The sequence below is a fragment of the Panthera uncia genome, chromosome A2 (assembly GCF_023721935.1).
Source record: "Panthera uncia isolate 11264 chromosome A2, Puncia_PCG_1.0, whole genome shotgun sequence".
Classification (NCBI taxonomy): Eukaryota; Metazoa; Chordata; class Mammalia; order Carnivora; family Felidae; genus Panthera; species Panthera uncia.
Genome location: NC_064816.1, coordinates 115,603,392 through 115,621,806, shown reverse-complemented (window position 1 = coordinate 115,621,806; position 18,415 = coordinate 115,603,392). Strand labels below are relative to the sequence as shown.

General features: G+C 43.1%; 1 protein-coding gene across 3 annotated transcripts in view; it reads right to left on the bottom strand.

Annotated features, from left to right (window-relative positions):
• CREB5 (cAMP responsive element binding protein 5) overlaps positions 1-18,415 on the bottom strand; it is a 321,468-nt gene that overhangs the window by 92,994 nt on the left and 210,059 nt on the right. For all 3 annotated transcript variants that reach the window (XM_049642932.1, XM_049642933.1, XM_049642934.1), the window contains one exon: positions 4,362-4,488. In XM_049642932.1, coding sequence (XP_049498889.1) covers positions 4,362-4,488 — 127 coding nt within the window. The remainder of the gene's footprint in view (positions 1-4,361; positions 4,489-18,415) is intronic.

Sequence of the window (18,415 nt, the reverse complement as noted above, 5' to 3'; positions counted from 1 at the left end):
CGCCCCGAGGGTCCAACTCTTGATTTCAGCTCAGGTCATGATCCCAGGGTTGTGGGATTGAGTCTCGCGTCAGGCTCCGTGCTGAGTGTCGGGCTTACTTAAGATCCTCTCTCTCCTTCTGCTCCTCTCCCCTACTCACTCTCTCTCTCTCTCTCTCTCTCTCTCTCTCTCTCTCACACACACACACACACACACACATAAAACAAATAAATAAAAAATTAAAAAAAGAATTTCAGAGAATCTGGTTTCTGCTCAAAGTCAGCTGGGGTAGTCTTGGAAAATACAGAGTTCTTTATCACTGGAACTCTTCCAAGAGTGGAGGACAGAAACCTCACAGACAAGAGTGGAGAGTCAAAGTTGAGGTAAATGCCCCCTTAGGGTCTCTGCCGTCCTTGAGTTCCATCCCTTCAATCCCTGCTGGGTCTGCCCAGGCGCGGGACTGTGGTTACAACAGTGTGTGGAGTAATGGAGGTGTTCACTAAATGACATGAGTGACGGGCAGACAGTCCCTGTCCCAGCAAAGCACCATTAGCTGTACCTGAGCCTGAAAGAACATACCAGTTATCTGGCAGTGGACGGTGGTGTGAAACTGCTTCAAAAGGAGCTATCTGGTGAAGAATTTTCTATACATTCTAGAGCATGCCAGCAAAAACTTCTGAGGCCTTAGCAATTCAGTAAAATAACATGTTCACTCTCACATACGCCCTGAGTCTCCAGGTAGCCTGGGTATTTTATTTTTTTATGATTGTTTTTGTAATTCTGGTAAAATACGTGTATCATAAAATTTACCATTTTAACTATGTTTAAGCGTGCAGTTCAGTGCTATTAAGTACATCCATGTACTCTGACCGGTAACTCATGAAGATTGCTCCACAAAATGCTTATTACTTATAACAGCCCCTTCCAGAGGCTGGAGGATAGAAGACTTGGAAAGGCATTTGGCAATTCCAATGGGGGACCTTCACCTGGAGGGACATCAAGTCCAAATGAGCTTTTGCTTTCAGTTTCCCAGAAGGAAGGTCATGGAGAAGTACAAATGATTATCCGAAAGCTTCCAAGCTACTATCCATCAGGCACTACGAGGACGTGAGAGCAGCTTACTTGTAGCCTCGGGTTTCCCTCTTTGTGGAAAAGTTACAGTCTGTGACTATTTCTACTCCATGACTCACAAATTCAACAGCATGTTGAAAACAGGCTGATTTCTCTACCTAAAAAAAAAACACAAAAACTGCATTTTTCCACCTTAGTGATTATAAGGGCTCAGCAAGAGCCTCTTCAAGACAACTATTTGGTGCTTATACTAATAAGGCTCTGCCCCACAAGTGTGCTCGGGTGAGGCGACTAGAATCAAGAAGTCAGAAGATGGGAGTGGTTTGCTGAATACTAAGCAACATTTACAATTGCAGGTAAAACATCCAGATAAAGGTTTTTACCTTTTTTTGGGGGGGGGGTAGGCTTCTCCTTTCCCCCTGAAACAAATCAGAAAACGGGAGCTCAAATGTCCACAGGTCACTGGGCTTTTGTAATGACACAGGAGGGTTCCTCTTCCCAAATTATGTCAACATTTGATGTTCAAGGTAGGAATTCACAATACAATGAAATCCTGCCTTGTTGTTCACCACATCCCCAGGATCTAGCACAGCCCTTGACCCACAGCAGGTGTCAGCAAAAGTCTGGGGAACGAGTGAATCAATCCCTGAACAGAGGCATCATTTTCCTTCTGACCGAGGACCTTGTGAGATGTGGGGTCTGGCAGTGTGCACTACACGTGAGTTCAGAATCTTAACCTTCACCGACAGACAGGCTGATCTTTTACACCAAGGGAATCGTGGCTTCCCAGGGCAGGAACTCTAGGGGAAGACTATGCTTTCAAGTGCCAAAATCTTGGGGTGCCTGGGCAGCTCAGTCAGTTAAGCGTCTGACTTCAGCTCAGGTCATGATGTCACGGTTCGTGAGTTCAAGCCCCGTGTTGGGCTCTGTGCTGACAGCTTGGAGCCTGGAGCCTGCTTCGGATTCTGTGTCTCCCTCTCTCGCTGCTCTTCCCCTGCTCATGCTCTGTCTCTCTCTCCTTGAAAAATAAATAAGCATTTTTTTAAAAAATGCCAAAATCTTAGGACAGGAGCAGGAGACTTGATAACAAGGAAGAGTAGGCCTAGATTTCTAGAACCAGGGACTCGTAAAGTATCTTTTCTTAGCGATTTTATGATCGTTTTTATTAGTTACATTAGTGTCACTCTAAAACCAAGGTTTCTCAGCCTCAGCGCTGTTGACCTATTGGGCCCAAATAAATAATTTTTTTGTGGGGGCTGTCCTGTGCCTGGTAGAATGTTTAACATCATCCCTGGCCTCTCCCTACTGACCCCAGTAGCACCCTTTCCCCAGCTGTGATGGAGCAGCAGGATCTCCAGACATTTCCAAATATCCCCTGCGGGAGACAATCGCCCCCAGTCGAGAATCAGTGCTCTAGACTGATACTATTGTCATGGCAGCTGTCCGCGTCAGGGACAAGGGCTTGGGAACTCGTGTGGGGATAGCATCCCTGACTTGCTGTCTACACTGGCTCTTGATCACGCACCTGATCTTTTACTTCTATTCTGAAGCACCAACAGGAGGTCACGGTGTACAATGACGTGACACGGGGGAACCAGTGCGAGACGCCTGTTCTCTGCTCTCCCTGAGCCCGTGTCCCACCTTTGTCCCTGGAAATGGTACGGTTTACTCAAGTGGGACAAAAAGGTCACCGCAGTGGCATTTGTCTAGTTAATGGATGGAATTTATGAAAGGAAACTAACGTTGGACAAGAGGGATTTGCAGTCTACACGAAGACAGCTTATGGTGGGGGTCTTGGCGCAGCTGGCTGGGTTGAATAAAACCTGGGATAATGGCCTTGGTGGCACTGTTGTCCCTCCCCTAAAGATGCTTACGGTGAGCAACGCAGGTAAAGTGTGTCAACTCATCTGTTCCTTCTGGCCCGGTTTTGCAAAGACTCTTTCTAGCCAGGACCATCCAATACTTGTAGTAGGCAGGTCCATTTCTCTGAATTTGGGCCTCCACACTCCTGCCCCCCCCCCCCACCTCCACCTAGATAAACCAGCCAACTGCTCAACCTTCGAGAATCTGAGCTGCTCGGCGCAAGTTGCGATGGGGTTTGTCACAGCTGTGTGACATTAGGCGGCTGCCTTCAACTTCTTACCCTTTAGCTTTTCGCCTGTAGGATGAGCACGTCAATAACTACCGCGACCCCATTCCCACAGGATTGCGATGCCAGCAACGTGAAGTGACAAATGTAGACAATTTCTTAAAAACGCCCAAATGCTCTGCCAGGCATTGTTGATACTGGTGCGGAAGGGTTTTCGTTGAGTTGTCATATCACCTCTAGGGCTCTGAAAAACTCCTGTGGCCCCAGGAATAACGACACCAACCATGCTCCCCGAATTACAAAGCCAGGGAGGATGAAGAAAGACAGGGAGGGGATCCCGTGGAAGGAGAGCAAGGTTTGCTCTGGAATAGTCTGTATGTCCCTTCTAGGCGAATGCGTTGTTTTCAGAGGTGGGGGGTATAATATAATGATTAAGTGTAGACTCTAGAGTCATACCGCCTGGATTTAAATCCAGACGCTCCATCACTTACTAACTGTGACCTTCGGCCAGTGCCTCAGTTTTCCCGTCTGTAAAATGGAGGTAATAACAAGGCGTCCCTCGCGGGTTTGCTGTGACGGTGAAAGCAGAGAATGTACATACCATGCAGGAGGTGACGGGGTGGGTTTAAAACTCAGTGATGCTGCCTCTCAGCCAAGTAAGCTACCTGCCTTACTCTTCTCATTCGAACAAAGGGGAATAGAAATAGTACGTACCTGACAGGATTGTTCCATGTGTTGATGAAATGGTTACGGGGGGGACTAACACACCCCATAAATGCTGTGAGCATGCTTAGGAGAACATGATACCCAGGACTACATATTAGCAGGCATTATGTACCATCATCATTACTTTTATCATGATAATTGTTACTCTGAGTCCTGGCTAGACCACTCCCTGGTGAGTTAGAGACACTCTGTATATAGCCCACGCTATACAGACTTTGGGCGAGTCATAAAACACTGTGCCCTTGAACAAATTCCATTCCCTGGGTGTGGCAAGCTCGCTCGCCCGCAGGAAGATGGGGCCAGGCCTCACTAGGAGAGCACTGAAGGACAGGAAAGCCAGCAAGACACCTAGTGACAGACAACTGGGCACTCTACCCAAAGTAGCACACGGCTCGACTCTTCATCCAGAAGCAGCCACTCTCTTCCCAGCTTAGAGCTCAGCTTTTCTTTAGTGCCTTCAAAAGAGCAGGATTCGGTGGAAGCAAGAAGCACTTACTGGCATCGAGACAGCAGAAGATCCCGGCATTGTTGGGTTGGGCAGGGTCCCAGGCATGGAGGCTGGCATGGGCTGTCTCTGTCTGTTGTGGAGATGTAGCAGAGAAGATAGAGAGCCTGGGACAGGCCTGGTAACACAGACAAAAAGCAGACATTATTCCTGATGCCTTGGGGCAGGGGATTCACTGCCTGTGTCCAGAACCAGCGGGACAACACCATTACACGAGCAACAGATCAGATCCTCTGGTGGGAACCACATAATTGAGGATATTAGGGAAATAATAACAAATAAAACACAAGCCTGGCTTCCTCTGCTGCTTCCTAGTTAATACATCAAATTCCACTTCATTTCCTGACCTCTGTTATCTAACTCATGTTCAATAGTCAACAAGTCGGTAAATCTCCTACAACCCCTGCTTCTTAGGGAAGGGACTTGGGGGCGAAATCCTGTGTTTTGCTCAGAATTCTCTGCCCTTTGGGAGGATCTTAGACCCTGAGATCTGTGTGCGTTTGTTTTATCCACACTCTCTTAAGCCTCTGCCTGGAAGCCCTCCCGGCTTTGTACGGAACATACTTGCACCGTCTGGATTTGAATAGCCAACTTTAGTCATGAACTCCCAATAGAAATCTGTTTTGACTTTTTCGTAATTCTCCAGCGTGGGTGGAAAAAACAAAAAAACAAAAAACAAAAAACAAAGCCAGGACCAAGGAACCAAAGGAACAAGACTGAGGTTCATGCCACTATAGCTGGCCTTTTTCGGGCAAGTCCTGAGCCCAGCCCCCAATTACCAATCCCTCATTTTATAATAACTGGAGGTGTTAGGATGTTTGACAGAAACTGATTTTGGCCTGACCTGCAGAACTCGGGTAAGCATTCCTCGGGGGAGTACACGGTTTGAGCTTTTGCTTCAATTTGCCTGAGAACAAAATTTTTTCAGGAACTCAAATTGATTTAATGAGCCAGGGAATGTGTGGCTGAGGGAAAAAGGAAATTATTTGTGTTTATGAAAAATGGCAAATAAGTGACCTCCTCAGCTAAATTCTCAATCTCCTGATACTTTTGCCCCAGGGAGCTCTATAAATGTCAAACAGTTAAATTAAAGATTTAATGAATAAAACAAAACAAATAAATAAACAAACACCCCCCCCCCAGGACCTCTGAGGCCCCCATGTTAAGACACCTTACCCTGAATGCCACGAAAGAAGCTTCTGCTTCCAGAATTAATGCATTTTCTTAAAAAGAAAAAAGATTCCCTCCTGCTAAGTGCTGGGTAATGACTGCAGATGGAGGTGTTTGGTGTGGCTGGGTGCCTCTCTATGCTTCAGGGGAGGACAGTCCCGTCCAGAGTACTGTGAGAAGCCTCTTTGGAGCTCATGTGCCTCGCCTCCCGTGGCTGACTTAGGGCGAAGTGGGAGATTGAGACAGGGGAAACAATGCCAACATGTTCTTCTTTTGCATTGCTGTTGAAATTCCAAAGAAGATTAGGTTTTCTACTCCTTTTGCCTAATAGCTCCCTTGGGTATATAGCTAGCTATCACAGGCACATGCATCTTGGAAGGATTAGTCATAAATTAGTCAATATTTATATGTTTAAGAAGTTATATACATGAGGGGCGCCTGGGTGGCTCAGTCGGTTAGGCGTCCGACTTCAGTTCAGGTCATAATCTCATGGTTCATGAGTTGAAGCCCTGCGTCCATCGGGCTCTGTGCTGACAGCTCATAGCCTGGAGTCTGCTTCGGATTCTCTCTCTCTCTCTCTCTCTCTCTCTCTCTCTCTCTCTCTCTCTCCCTCTCTCTCTCTTTCTCTCTGCCCCTCCCTTGCTCACACTCTGTCTCTCCCAAAAGTAAACATTAAAAAAAATTACAAAAAGAAGTTATATACATGAAAATATAAAAGAATATAAAACCTTTACACAGACTCCATGTCAAGGTACACAAATGGCACCCAGCTTTATTAATGGAACGTGTACACGAGTGGTTACACGGATAGGTCAATGTAAGTAGCCTGTAACAGTAAAATGAGTGTTTTCAGAAAAGCAAATGAGTATTATGGGTATTTTTTTGACATGTGCCCTAGGGATTTCTGGAGTATAGATTAACAAGAGGATTAGTAGGGTCTTTGAAGGTCCTTCACATTTCAGAGTTCTAGGAAACTGCTGATGTCCATTGCTCCAAAATTCTATAGTAGGCTGTAATTTCACTGGGTCCTAAAGCTTATCTCACTCAGAGGTGGACAGCTCGAATCACATAAGTATAAATGTGGCTCTATCAACAGGCAAGGTTTGCCTTATATTCTCCAGTCTTAATGTTTTGTTTGTGACCTTTTCTGGAAAGAAAATAGCTGTACAGTAATGGTCAGTTCCTCTAGGTGCAAAGTTAGTAATCTGAACGGCCCTGGTTTATAATGAGAAAGACTCACTGAGAGCATCTCTACAGATAGGTAATCATCTATCCATCCATTCGCCGATAGATATCCAGGCAGACAGAGAGATGTACACACATACATGTACACATACATATAGGTACATCTAAGCCTTCTACCATATGTCTGTTTCCCTAGTCACCAGGAGGAATGCTTTGGGTATAGACAGGGACAAGCAAAAAGAGATAACTGAGAACATTTTATTATGTTGATACGCCATATCATCCTCAGAAAGGAAGAGCGGCATAGTATCGTCATTGACATTTTGTTTCCAACATGGCATATTAATGATGATCTCGGTGATCAGTGTTTATTGATGAGCTATTATGAAAAAAGAAATCAATTAAACAGCGCTGATGTGGATGGAGATGCAAAAGTAATTAAATTTAAAATGAGTTTTCATGCTTCACAAAACTATGGAAAACTCACAGTTGGATACAGTAGCTGGGGAATGGTATGTTTCATTTAATCAATGTTCTTATTAGATCAGTTACTTCCACACCATGCATAGATGTACTAGATTTTTAAATAACAAGCATTCCCTCGTTAATTAAGAAAGCCTTTCAGGGTACTGAACTCCCTTGGAATTATAATAATAATTGCCTAATGACAGCAGTCAAACCAGTTAGCAATATATACTTGAAATAGAAATGGCTATTTGAGAACGCTGTATGTTTGGGCTCTGAAGAATTCTCAATTATTATTTTACACAGATTCTACAAACAATTTTCCCAACCCATGTACAAAACTGCGTCATTTTCTAGGCTTCTTGCTTGGGCTTTTAAAACTACAAACACTGAAAGAAAAAAAAAATCTATTCTACCCATCACTGGGCATACAAAGGACTAGACTGAAGTAATTATGTAGCTTGGCCCAATAAATAATCATTTGTCCAGAATATTCTGATCACTGAAGCAAGAGTGGTATCGGAATAATTACATAAATTATCTAATTCCCCTTGTGTATACAGAAATAATTACTAACACATTGCACTTGCATGAAACTTTTTATGTTGCACTTATATAGTGTCATATTTTTCAAAATATTTTCACCTTCGTGCGACTTGAAACAATGCCATGTGGTAGGTAGGTCAGATTACCCCTATTTTACTCAGAGTAAGCTAAATTCAGAAACATTTAAATGTGCCCAAGGTCACACGGGTCCTGAAAAGAAGCAGGACTTCTATTCAACTTGCAACACAGGGCTTCCCCCATCACACCTTGATGGCTCCCATAACTAAGTTATTATTGATTTTTTACACTAAAATAAATTCACGGTCTATTTCCTTTGATATTCACACTGCTCCCTGGACTTTGCAACGAAGTAGTAACATTCTGCAGTACTGCTAACACGAGAAGTCACTCATCCATGCGAAATTATGTTTTCTTCCTTTAAAAATAAAAAAAAGAAACTTCCCAAACAACACATCAGTTAGACTCTGAAAATAAGATGGCAAATCGCAGTAAAGTTGTGAAAACAAAGACCCAACAGTCTTTCTCCAGTGCGGGCTTGTTGCCATGAGCTAATAATTCCAGACTTTGAGCAAGCCGAGCCTCCTTTTTAATAACCATATGCCTCTAGGTAAAGTATTTCTACTAAAAATTATTGAGGCATGGAACAAGGTAAGATGTGTGAGCTCATGTTGGATTGTTCAATTACTAAACTGAGTCCCGTAGCATTAAGAGTTTTCCAACTTGACAGATTATTCCTCTTTATACACTTGTATAAACATACTGCTTACGGCTGAAATCTATGTAAGCTTTTCTTTCAATTAAAACGTCAAGGATGACAGACTGTGTTTTCAGTGTCCTTAACAGAATGAAAGGTACCACAGCAAGCGATTTCATGTCCTCATTTTTACCCCCAAAGGATGTTTTCCAGTCTAGGGGTGTCTGAAAAGCAAGGTCTGGGTCTCCAGCCTTTGCCCTTGGACAAGCCCAACTATCTTTAAGGAGCTAAGGGCCAGTACTTTTTGGGGGGAAGGTCTCAGGAGGGTCGCTGTAGACTGCTTTCCTTTCCCAGGTCTTCAAAAGCACGTGGCACTCCCGAGTTGTCTATGAAACTCAGGAGAGACAAATCTATCAGGTGTGTGGTCAGGCAAAGGGAAGAAGCAAGCCATGAAAAAAAAAAATAAGGTTAAAGAATTGGAAGATCATATTAGCATCAAAATGAGACCACAGACATCTAAGAGAATCATGAGGAGATAATAAATAACCACTTGGAAGGAGGGGCGTGTGCAGAATCAGAAGCTTCAAGGCAATGAAATGGAAAGAAGAGTGGGCAGGAAGCAGAAGATCCAGAAAGCCACTGCCATTAGAGTTTTTGACTTTGGGGGAAAGTCTTTCTCCACTTTGGGGCTCTCCATTTCATCATCTATTTAATGAAGGGATCAGACTATAGGCCATCTGGAAATGGCCTGAAGCTCTAAAATTTTGATTCTAGGGGCACCTGGGCGGCTCAGTTGGTTAATCATCCGACTTTGGCTGAGGTCATGATCTCACGGTGGGTGAGTTCAAGCACCGTGTCCGGCTCTCCGCTGTCAGTGTGGAGCCCCCTTTGGATCCTCTGTCTCCCTCTGTCTCTCTGCCCCTCCCCCACTCACTTGCACGTGCATGCTCTCTCTCTTTCTCTCTCTCTCTCTCTCAAAAGTTAACAAACATTCTTAAAAAATTAAAAAAATAAAATTCAGATTCTAGATTTTGAAAATGAGATGTTCTTAATCTCTAGAGACTATATGTGTTATTATGATAAGGGCACTGGCTCACGGGCCCAGCACATAGTGCAATGTAGTAGGTGGTCAGTGTCTGTACTAAATGGAATGGAGTCAGTACAGCACTTAGTTCCTAATGTCAAAAATACATTTGAAATATGGACAAACCACGAAAAGAATGTGCCTCTAAACAGCAAGAGAAATTGCTAAAAAGAACTGAATACATTCCGGGGGGGGGGGTCCACATTTCGTCCTCATTAAAAGGTAACGTAATTTCACACACAGACGTGAGAGAGAGAGTATTGTCCATTATCGCTGTATTTGCTTATAAAAAGATACATGCTTTTTTTTCACCTTAAATCAAGTATTGTGGCCTATCTTGGCAAACTACTTGCTGTCTAGGATGAGGAGACTGAAAAGCTAAACAGGGTGAATACAAACTCTTAAATCTTAAGAGACGGCCGTTTGTAATGAGAAATGCTTCTTCTATCATTCTTCTCCTAAGTGGAGTTTAAAAATTCCTATTTTTGTAAAGAAAACAAATTGCCGGAAAATCAAGTAGAATGTGAAATGGAAAGACAATACAGTTCATTTCTTCCATGAAGAATTTACATGTAATTTACATGTAATAATTACATTGGAAAATGGGAGTAAAGAGCAATGCCTCAGAAGATCGTCTGTCTAGGTTGGAATCCCAGCTCTGCCACTTACTAGCTGTGTGACCTCGGGTAAGTCGCTTGGCCTCTGTGTGCCTCAGTTTCCTCAACTATAAAATGGGAGGACAGAGATATTCACCTCATGGCCTTAAATGAGTCACCACATATTAAATACAGTTGACTCTTGAACAAAACAGGCATTAGAAACCCCAACTCCTCATGTAGTCAAAACTCCACATGTAACTGTGATTCCCCCCACAATTAACTACGAATAGCCTACGTGAGAACATGAACTACTAATGCTAACAGCCTTAATGATAACACGAACAATCTATTAGCACATATTTTGTATGCTATATGTATCATATACCATGTTCTTGCAATAAAGTAATCTAGAGAAAAAGAAAATGTTAAGAAAATCATGAGGAAGAGATATCATTTATAGCACCATACTGTATTGACAGAAAAACATCCTCATATCAGTGGACCTGTGTAGTTCAAACCGACGTTGGTCAAGGGTCAACTGTATGTTGAAGATGCTCAGTAAAATTAGTTGTTTTGTTTTTATTCTTCCGAAACACAGACCAAACTATAGATTAATCACTGTACTCCAATAAAGGAACTGGGGCTTCAGGCTGGGATCTTAAAGCTAGCACCAATCCTTAGCTTTAATTAAAGAACCACAGCAGCCTAACAAAATGCCTATAAAAAGGTCCCAAACTTGCTGCCTTTATAAGATATCTTTAAATATCCATCAACTCGAGATTTCCAAACCCTTCTGCGGAGGCAAATGGACTCCTCTCACTCACAGTTTTACAGAATTTCAAAATGATTCACACTATTTCTCAGAAAGGATCTTTGAAAATATTTCCTCAAAATGGAACCAAACTAGTTCCCCAGAGATTGGTTCTCAGTATCTTGTTTTTCCTGAAAACAATGACAAAAATCCAACAGAAGCAATAATTGGGAAAACAAGACAGCTATCTGGCCCATATTTTAAAAGACATCATTTTACCCATATCTTTTTTTGAATGAGCTCATGCTCCGCACCAAGTCTCACTGCCAAGCTCCTAAAGTTGGATGGCAAATACAACATTTCCCCTTTTAACAAATGAGGAATTTGAGACAAAGAAGTAGAAATATTTGGCCTGAGAAGAGGCACCAAAATATCAGCAGAATTCAATTAAAATATGTAGTTTCCATTTCAAAGCTTTCTTAGACTCAAGGAAGGACCTCTGGTAAAGATCTGGAACCTCCCTGCAAGATTTGTACCTCTCCCCTTCTCCCCTCTCCCCTCTCCCCCACACCCTCCCACCCAGTGCCACCTTTCCTTTCCTTTAGTGACACAGGCATTTGGGTGTCTAGGAAGATAATTTTGCCTTTTTATCTGTATCCTAGCCACCATCTTTCTTAAAAAGCTAGCAAAACAGCCCAATGAAAAACAGCAAATTCTCCAGCTCCTTAAGAGACCCCGGTACACTTGGCTTCTTGTGACAGAACTTGATATGACTCCAAGGCCATTGCACCATGTGGCCACTCACTGCCTCCCCAGCACATGGCCCTGGGCTCCACACCAGTGACATAGTGACTTCCTTCCAGTTTCATGTAAGTGCCACCTTCCTTCCTGCCACAGCCTTGAACGTAAGTAACCTTCACCACCTTCTCTGGACATCCACAGCAGGTCAGGGCCTGTTTTTGGAGTGCCCTCACCCTGCACTTCTCCCTAGTAACATTTATCACCAATCGATGAATAAATGAATGAGTCAATCAACGAATCAATCAAAAATCAAATTAAGCATCTAACACAAAGCGGGCCCTGTACACGCTCATTTCAGAGTGGAACACTAGCTTGGCAAGTTAGGTCATTTGCCTAACAATTCATTTACAAATTCACCATCTGTGGTCACATGTTGGAAAACAAAATAGATGCGTTTCATGGTCTCTTGGAGTTTACCACCTCAGCTCCCCAGTTATAATTCTTCAGTGATTGTGAGTGATTTTTGAAAATGTGTCTGTTCCAAACCAGACAATAAACTTCACAAGAGGTTGTGCCTGCTCTATTTTTACTAATGCAGATCCTTCAGAAACCTAAGCAAGTGCATGGTACCCAGGAGGTGTTAATAAATACTTCTTGGGTTAGTAAGAATACAGATATTAAGGATCTCTTCAACTAGCAATAGATGTTGCAAGCACAGGGCTCAATAAATTATCTTTGCTAGCTAACGAGAAGAACTTCATTGATTTACAAGTCATGAGTGAAACTCCAATTTACATTAACAGCCTCATGTAACCCATTTCTGTTCTTGAAAAGCATAAGTGGTTACCCCCAAGGTAATCTGTACTTTTTTTTTTTTTTAACGTTTATTTTTTATTTTTGAGACAGAGAGAGACAGAGCATGAACGGGGGAGGGTCAGAGAGAGAGGGAGACACAGAATCTGAAGCAGGCTCCAGGCTCTGAGCTGTCAGCACAGAGCCCGACGCGGGGCTCGAACCCACGGACCGCGAGATCATGACCCGAGCCGAAGTCGGCCGCTCAACCGACTGAGCCACCCAGGCGCCCCGGTAAACTGTACTTTTTATCAGTGCCCCTTAGATTAAGCTCAAGCCTTCAGACGAGTTCTAGACCCATTTGTTTTTGCATCAATTAAATTCACTTCCATTTGAAATTATATTCTAGGCATTTCATAAGAAAAGGCCAAGAATAATTCAGCCACACTCATCTGTCTCCAATCTATGTAATGTTTTAAAAATTGGATGCCTGCCCTGTAATAAGGCTGCACTTTATACTGCTCAGAGCTCTGGGCTCGGAGGTACCAGTTACACCCACACCACGGTCAACTAAACATCTCGTTTCTGCTTTGCACTGACTTATCGATATTGACAAGAACACTTTTGTAATCATTATCACCAGGGGTGTCGGAAATTAAATTTACCACGCAAGATAAATTTGGGCCTCCTTTTTTTTATCAATTTTGTACTACTGCTGCCTTTATTTTATAGATGTAGTATCCGATATCTTGGAAATGTAACCTCTTTTTCTTTAAATAAAAGCCCGGCTGCGAGAGAGCCAATGGTAGTCATAAAATGTAATACAGCTAACAGAGCTGCACCCTACTGGAGCCTTTGCTGGGTTTTATAGCATAAATGCTGTATCTACTCAGGCAGAGGAGATGTTTACTAGTGCTTTCAAGGGTTTTAAACAGAGAGAGCAGGAATAGAAAGGGAGATGTAAATTTATGGCCATTCTGTTAAGACTATTAAATCAATCTCTTTTTTTTTTTCTTTAATGACTGATTTCTGCACCATTAATCTGAATTAGTCATGCAGTCAGCCTGATTCATTTAAGTTAACCAAAAACACGGTTGGATTGGTTTCTGATGTACTAGTGTCACCACAGGAAAAAAAAAAAACCCACGTTTTCAAAATCTGATATTTTTTCCTTGTAAAGAGCTAAAGGCTCTTTTAAAAGACCCTTTATAAAAGACCCCTAAATGCCTGAACAGTCTGGCTTTCGCCATGGGTCAGGCTTAAAGACACGAAGAGATGGCTTTTCAATTAGCCAATAACTTCCCGGTTGCTTCAATTATTCATAAAGTTACACTTAGAAAAGGCAAGTAAATGCAGATCCAAAGACATGAAATAAAAGATGATTTTGAATGCAGGCTCAAATAAATGATATACATCTGGCTGCCTGGGGAAATTTTTTCTTTAGAGAGACGTATCTCTAAGTAGAATTTCTTCCTGTTTCTAAGTTGTTAATAAGCTTCCTCCTTACTTCATAAGGACAAATAAGTAGCCCTCTGATTATGAGCCTTGTCATTTACATGTGATTGCTGCTTGCATTCATTCACCATCAATGAATTATTCATGGAGACATCCAGTGACACACTTGCCTGGATGTTCTGTAGAGGCAGAGAGCTCCCCGAGCTTACAAACGCCCCCACCCCACAACTCTTAAGTAGGCGATTCTGTTTTGGTTTCCTCTGGACTCTCAGCTTGTCAGTTATCATATTTTAATGAGTAATTTGTGGCGGACGCCACACCCTGTACAGTCGCCCCATACCTATGATCCAAATAGATAGTGTCATTTTGCAGCTAAACGACAGAAGCACCAACTGCGAAAGACTTCAGCAAAAACAGAAGAGCTCTAGGAAACATCATCTGGACAACCTTTACTCATCTTTGCACTTTGCAAGTTCTCCCCACTAGGTCGCCCCCACTAATGCCTTTAACCTAACCTCTTCCTGAATCTCAAGGCAGGTTCTAGTAGGCAGTTTTCAAGTACCTCTCCTGGGAGACCAAATTTATAACACCCTCCACCCAGCCACTCGCCAGGATTATTTCAGCTCCTTAGGAGAAGGCGCTAGAGACGATTAGCTCCACAGCTATACTGGCAGGAGGGGGGATACGTCAGTGATGCAGGAGGAGGGGCTTAGGCTGGCTATGAGGACATGCATAAACGCAGGCTGCTAAAAGCCTGATTCCTCAAGTTCTGTTCTTAATGATAAAGTAACAGAAGTGCTGAGAGGGCAGCTTGTCCTCCAAGGAAGCACAGACAAAGACAGGGGCACTGCCTCGAGGCTTAGCCAACTCCTCAGTAGGTTACATCCTGACAGACAGCCGCAAAGTCCAAACAATGGCTGTAATCAAATAACCAGAAACCATAGGAGAGGGTGTGAGAGCCTAGAGAAATCCTTGTCAGACAGAGCTGAACATCATGAGGGTGGCGGAAAGGGAAGGGGGGGGGGGGGGGGGAACTTGGAGAAGGTTCCAAAGGCCCACAGAGAAATACTGAAAGGCCAGAAGGGAAGACCTAAATGGAAAAGTAAAAGGAACAAGACCGGGAGATGACGATAACGGCCTTCAAGTTTCCAAATTACTATATTCAGAGAATGGTGACCAGCTACTTTCAAAGCCAACCAAAGCAGAATAATAACTGTAATAAAACAGCAGCACATGGGATTTACGTTAGAAGAAAGAGTATCTCCCAAGAACGAACAGTGTAAAACAATTAAATGGCTTACTGAAGTTTTGGAATTTCCTCTTATTAGGCTCTTAAAAAAGAGATTCGTCCCTGTCTGGCATGGTTTCTAGGGAGGAGGACGAGGAACTGGCAGACTTCTCATAGTCCTAAATTAGGTCTATTATTTTCACTGATTCCAGTCAGAGTGGCTGACAGAAATGATAGAGATAATGCTGGCTGCCATCATTAACCAGTAAATCGAATAAAGCGGCCTTGTGTGGCTGACAAGGCACAGGCTTTGGGCCACCCGCTGGCCCTGTCACGGCCCATGAGTGTGTGATCTGCACAAGTCATTTAACTTCTCTGTTTCCTCATCAGCAAAAGTAGGGCTATACTACCCACTTCCTAAGTATGGTGTGAGGACGCTTTGATAATCACATATGAGATGATATTTTGTATGGGTTTGTCCTTTGGAAGATGATCGGTGTATATTCTATTCAACAGATGACTGATCTGGTTTAGAAAATAAAATTATCGCTAATGTCATTTTAAAATACAAAGGAAAACTATATTGTTCTAAATTTCAGGGTGAAGTGGTTTGGAAAAAAGACCCAGAAACTTCCAGCCTCTCTGAGATTTCTGACTGTACTTTTCTGTCACTATGAGAGCTGGTATCTCCTGGTATATCAGCATCTTGGGGAAACCTACTCTGGTTTTTTCCAGGCCAGGCTGATCCCTACTCTGTGTTCGCACAGCATGTACCAGTCTCTTCACTAGACTGGAGAGAGAGTATCGCAAAGCACAAAGCTAGGGGCGCCTGGGTGGGTCACTCAGTTGAGTGTCTGACTTTGGCTCAGGTCATGGTCTCATGGTTCATGGGTTTGAGCCCTGCGTCAGGCTCTGTGCTTGACAGCTCAGAGCCTGGACCCTGCTTCGGATTCTGTGTCTCCCTCTCTCTCTGCCCCTCCTCTACTCACACTCTGTCTCTCTCTGTCGCTTGACAAAAATGAAAGGTTAAAAAAAAAGCACAAATCTTGGCACACAGTAGGAGCCTTGTAGAGGTTTGTTGAACGACTTAATGATGTTACCTCACTGTACATGGTCTTTCATTTCCTGGCAGCAGTACCTCCATGACACATCCATGACAGTCTTCTTATTAAGGGTCACGATAACTTGACACATTATCATGAAAGAACAGTCAGCTTATCATTGACTTGAACAAGGGGATTGGGGGAGGGGCAGAGTTTCTAAGAAACTGGTATCCTCTGTAAGCAACCTTTCCTGAGCTACGTTTCAAGTTCTCCCACTTTGCAGGAGCACTTATCATGAGCTAAATTGATATTAATCTCAAACACTTAATAAAATAACAGCAATAGAGCTCATAATAATGACACTTGGCACTTTGCATCTAAGGATCTCAAAGGATCTAGTCATGGGCTGGACCCACAAGCAAAGAAGCCATTGTGCATAGCTTCCCTGTGGACACAGCTGATCCTATCATTAGGTTCTGAGATTGAGACTGTGGCCATACTATGTGCATAAACACACCCACTGCCCACAAATACCCCCAGACATCTACATGCTAAGAGGCAAAAGTGATAAAAAGACGACTGGCCCCAAATGCACTCTTATCTGTATTAGCTGGGTCAAACCTCGAAACACAGATTTGTATTTTGATACACTTGTTTTATTAGGATACTTCTTCCAACCTCGTTCTTGATGTATTTGTAGATATAAACTGGAAATTCCATGTCTGTTCTTTAAAGGCATGAGGTTTTAAAGGGCTTATTTTTCCTTTAAGTTCATTCTGAAGGAAATTTTGTTTAGGCTTAAACATACAGGAGTTTGTGTATAAGGCGTCACTTCTAAGGCACTTTTCCCTTCCTTGGCGGCCGTGCATTTGCCAACGACAGTGACTTGCTCAGTTTCCCATATTATTCTCCAGACAGCCCTATTCCTACTTCCAAACAAATGTGGTATTTGGGGTTTCAAGTTTAGAATGTAATTTGGTATCATTTCAGATGTCTTCCTACAGCTTAATAAACATCTTCCCCAGAGGGACTTGGGGTCTGATTTTAATTTGTGGTAGGGTTATGGTCACAGTAAATGTCAATTTTAGCTATCGACAATAAGCCCTACTAGAAAGAGAAATTGTAAGTGAATGACAGTACATTTACAGGATGTGTGCCACATTATGCTTGCTCATAGGAGTTGACTATTCCCTAAGAAATCCCTTCACTGATCTGTAATGAAAGTCTGGTTTCTCCTCAGGGCTCTGACTGTCAGTCACTCATCCGAAGAGAATGTGCCAATCTGTAGACCAGAGAAAGGTACAGTGAAGTAACCAAGCCCTCCATGATATAGCTTTGAATCCGAATACCCCAGCGACACGTCACTGTGTCAGCTGGGTGATCCTGGGCTGTGTCCTCAAGATCTCCTCAGAGTTTCTATTTCTTCATGTATACAATAAGGTGGCTGAACCAATAATCTTCAAGGACCTTTTCAACTCGAAAGTTATGTAATCGGGTATGATCAAGGGTGGGTAACCTGCCTCGTGGAGAAGCTCAAAACTATTTATTTTGGAGAAGCAGCACGTCAGTAGGGGATGGGCTTTCCTCAAAGGTGGGACAAATGAGTAACTTGTCACTGGCCTCTCTTGGACATTCCCTATCCTTCAACAAAAGGCAGTTTCCAAAGATCACTGAGTACAGGTCATATGTAGCAAAGTAAGGCAGGAACCAGGGGTGCTGAAGGGTAGGAGAGGAGGGAGGTTTCTTCTCACATGTGAACAAGGATCCTTTTAATTAGCATGTGAAATAAAGGTTTCACTCTTTTGTGCATCAGAGTTAGTCACATATTATTAAGCAGAATACCATTCTTTAGGAGAGGTAGGACAGGCCCTTAAATAAGCGATTCTGTCTGTTCAATGTGGTGCCACCAGGCCCCATTGGGATTGGGGAAAAAAATGGGCATTCTGAGAATGACAAAAGTCTTCCAAGTCTGACAGTTGTCGGGAAAACTGAGTAGTAAACGCTAGCTTGACCTACCTACTAAAGAGCTAAGACAGCATTCCCTAAGTGCCTATGTTGAGCCCTATGGATGATCTTGTCCATGGTGCCTGGGATGGTTAATTTTGTGGGTCTACTTGACTGGGCCATGGGCTACACAGATGGCTGGTTACACATTATTTCTGGGTGTGTCTGTGAAGGTGTTTCTAGAAGAGATTAGCATCTGAAGGGGTGAACTGAATAAACCAGATTCTCCCTCCACGGGGTGAGTGGGCATCATCCAAGGTGATGTGG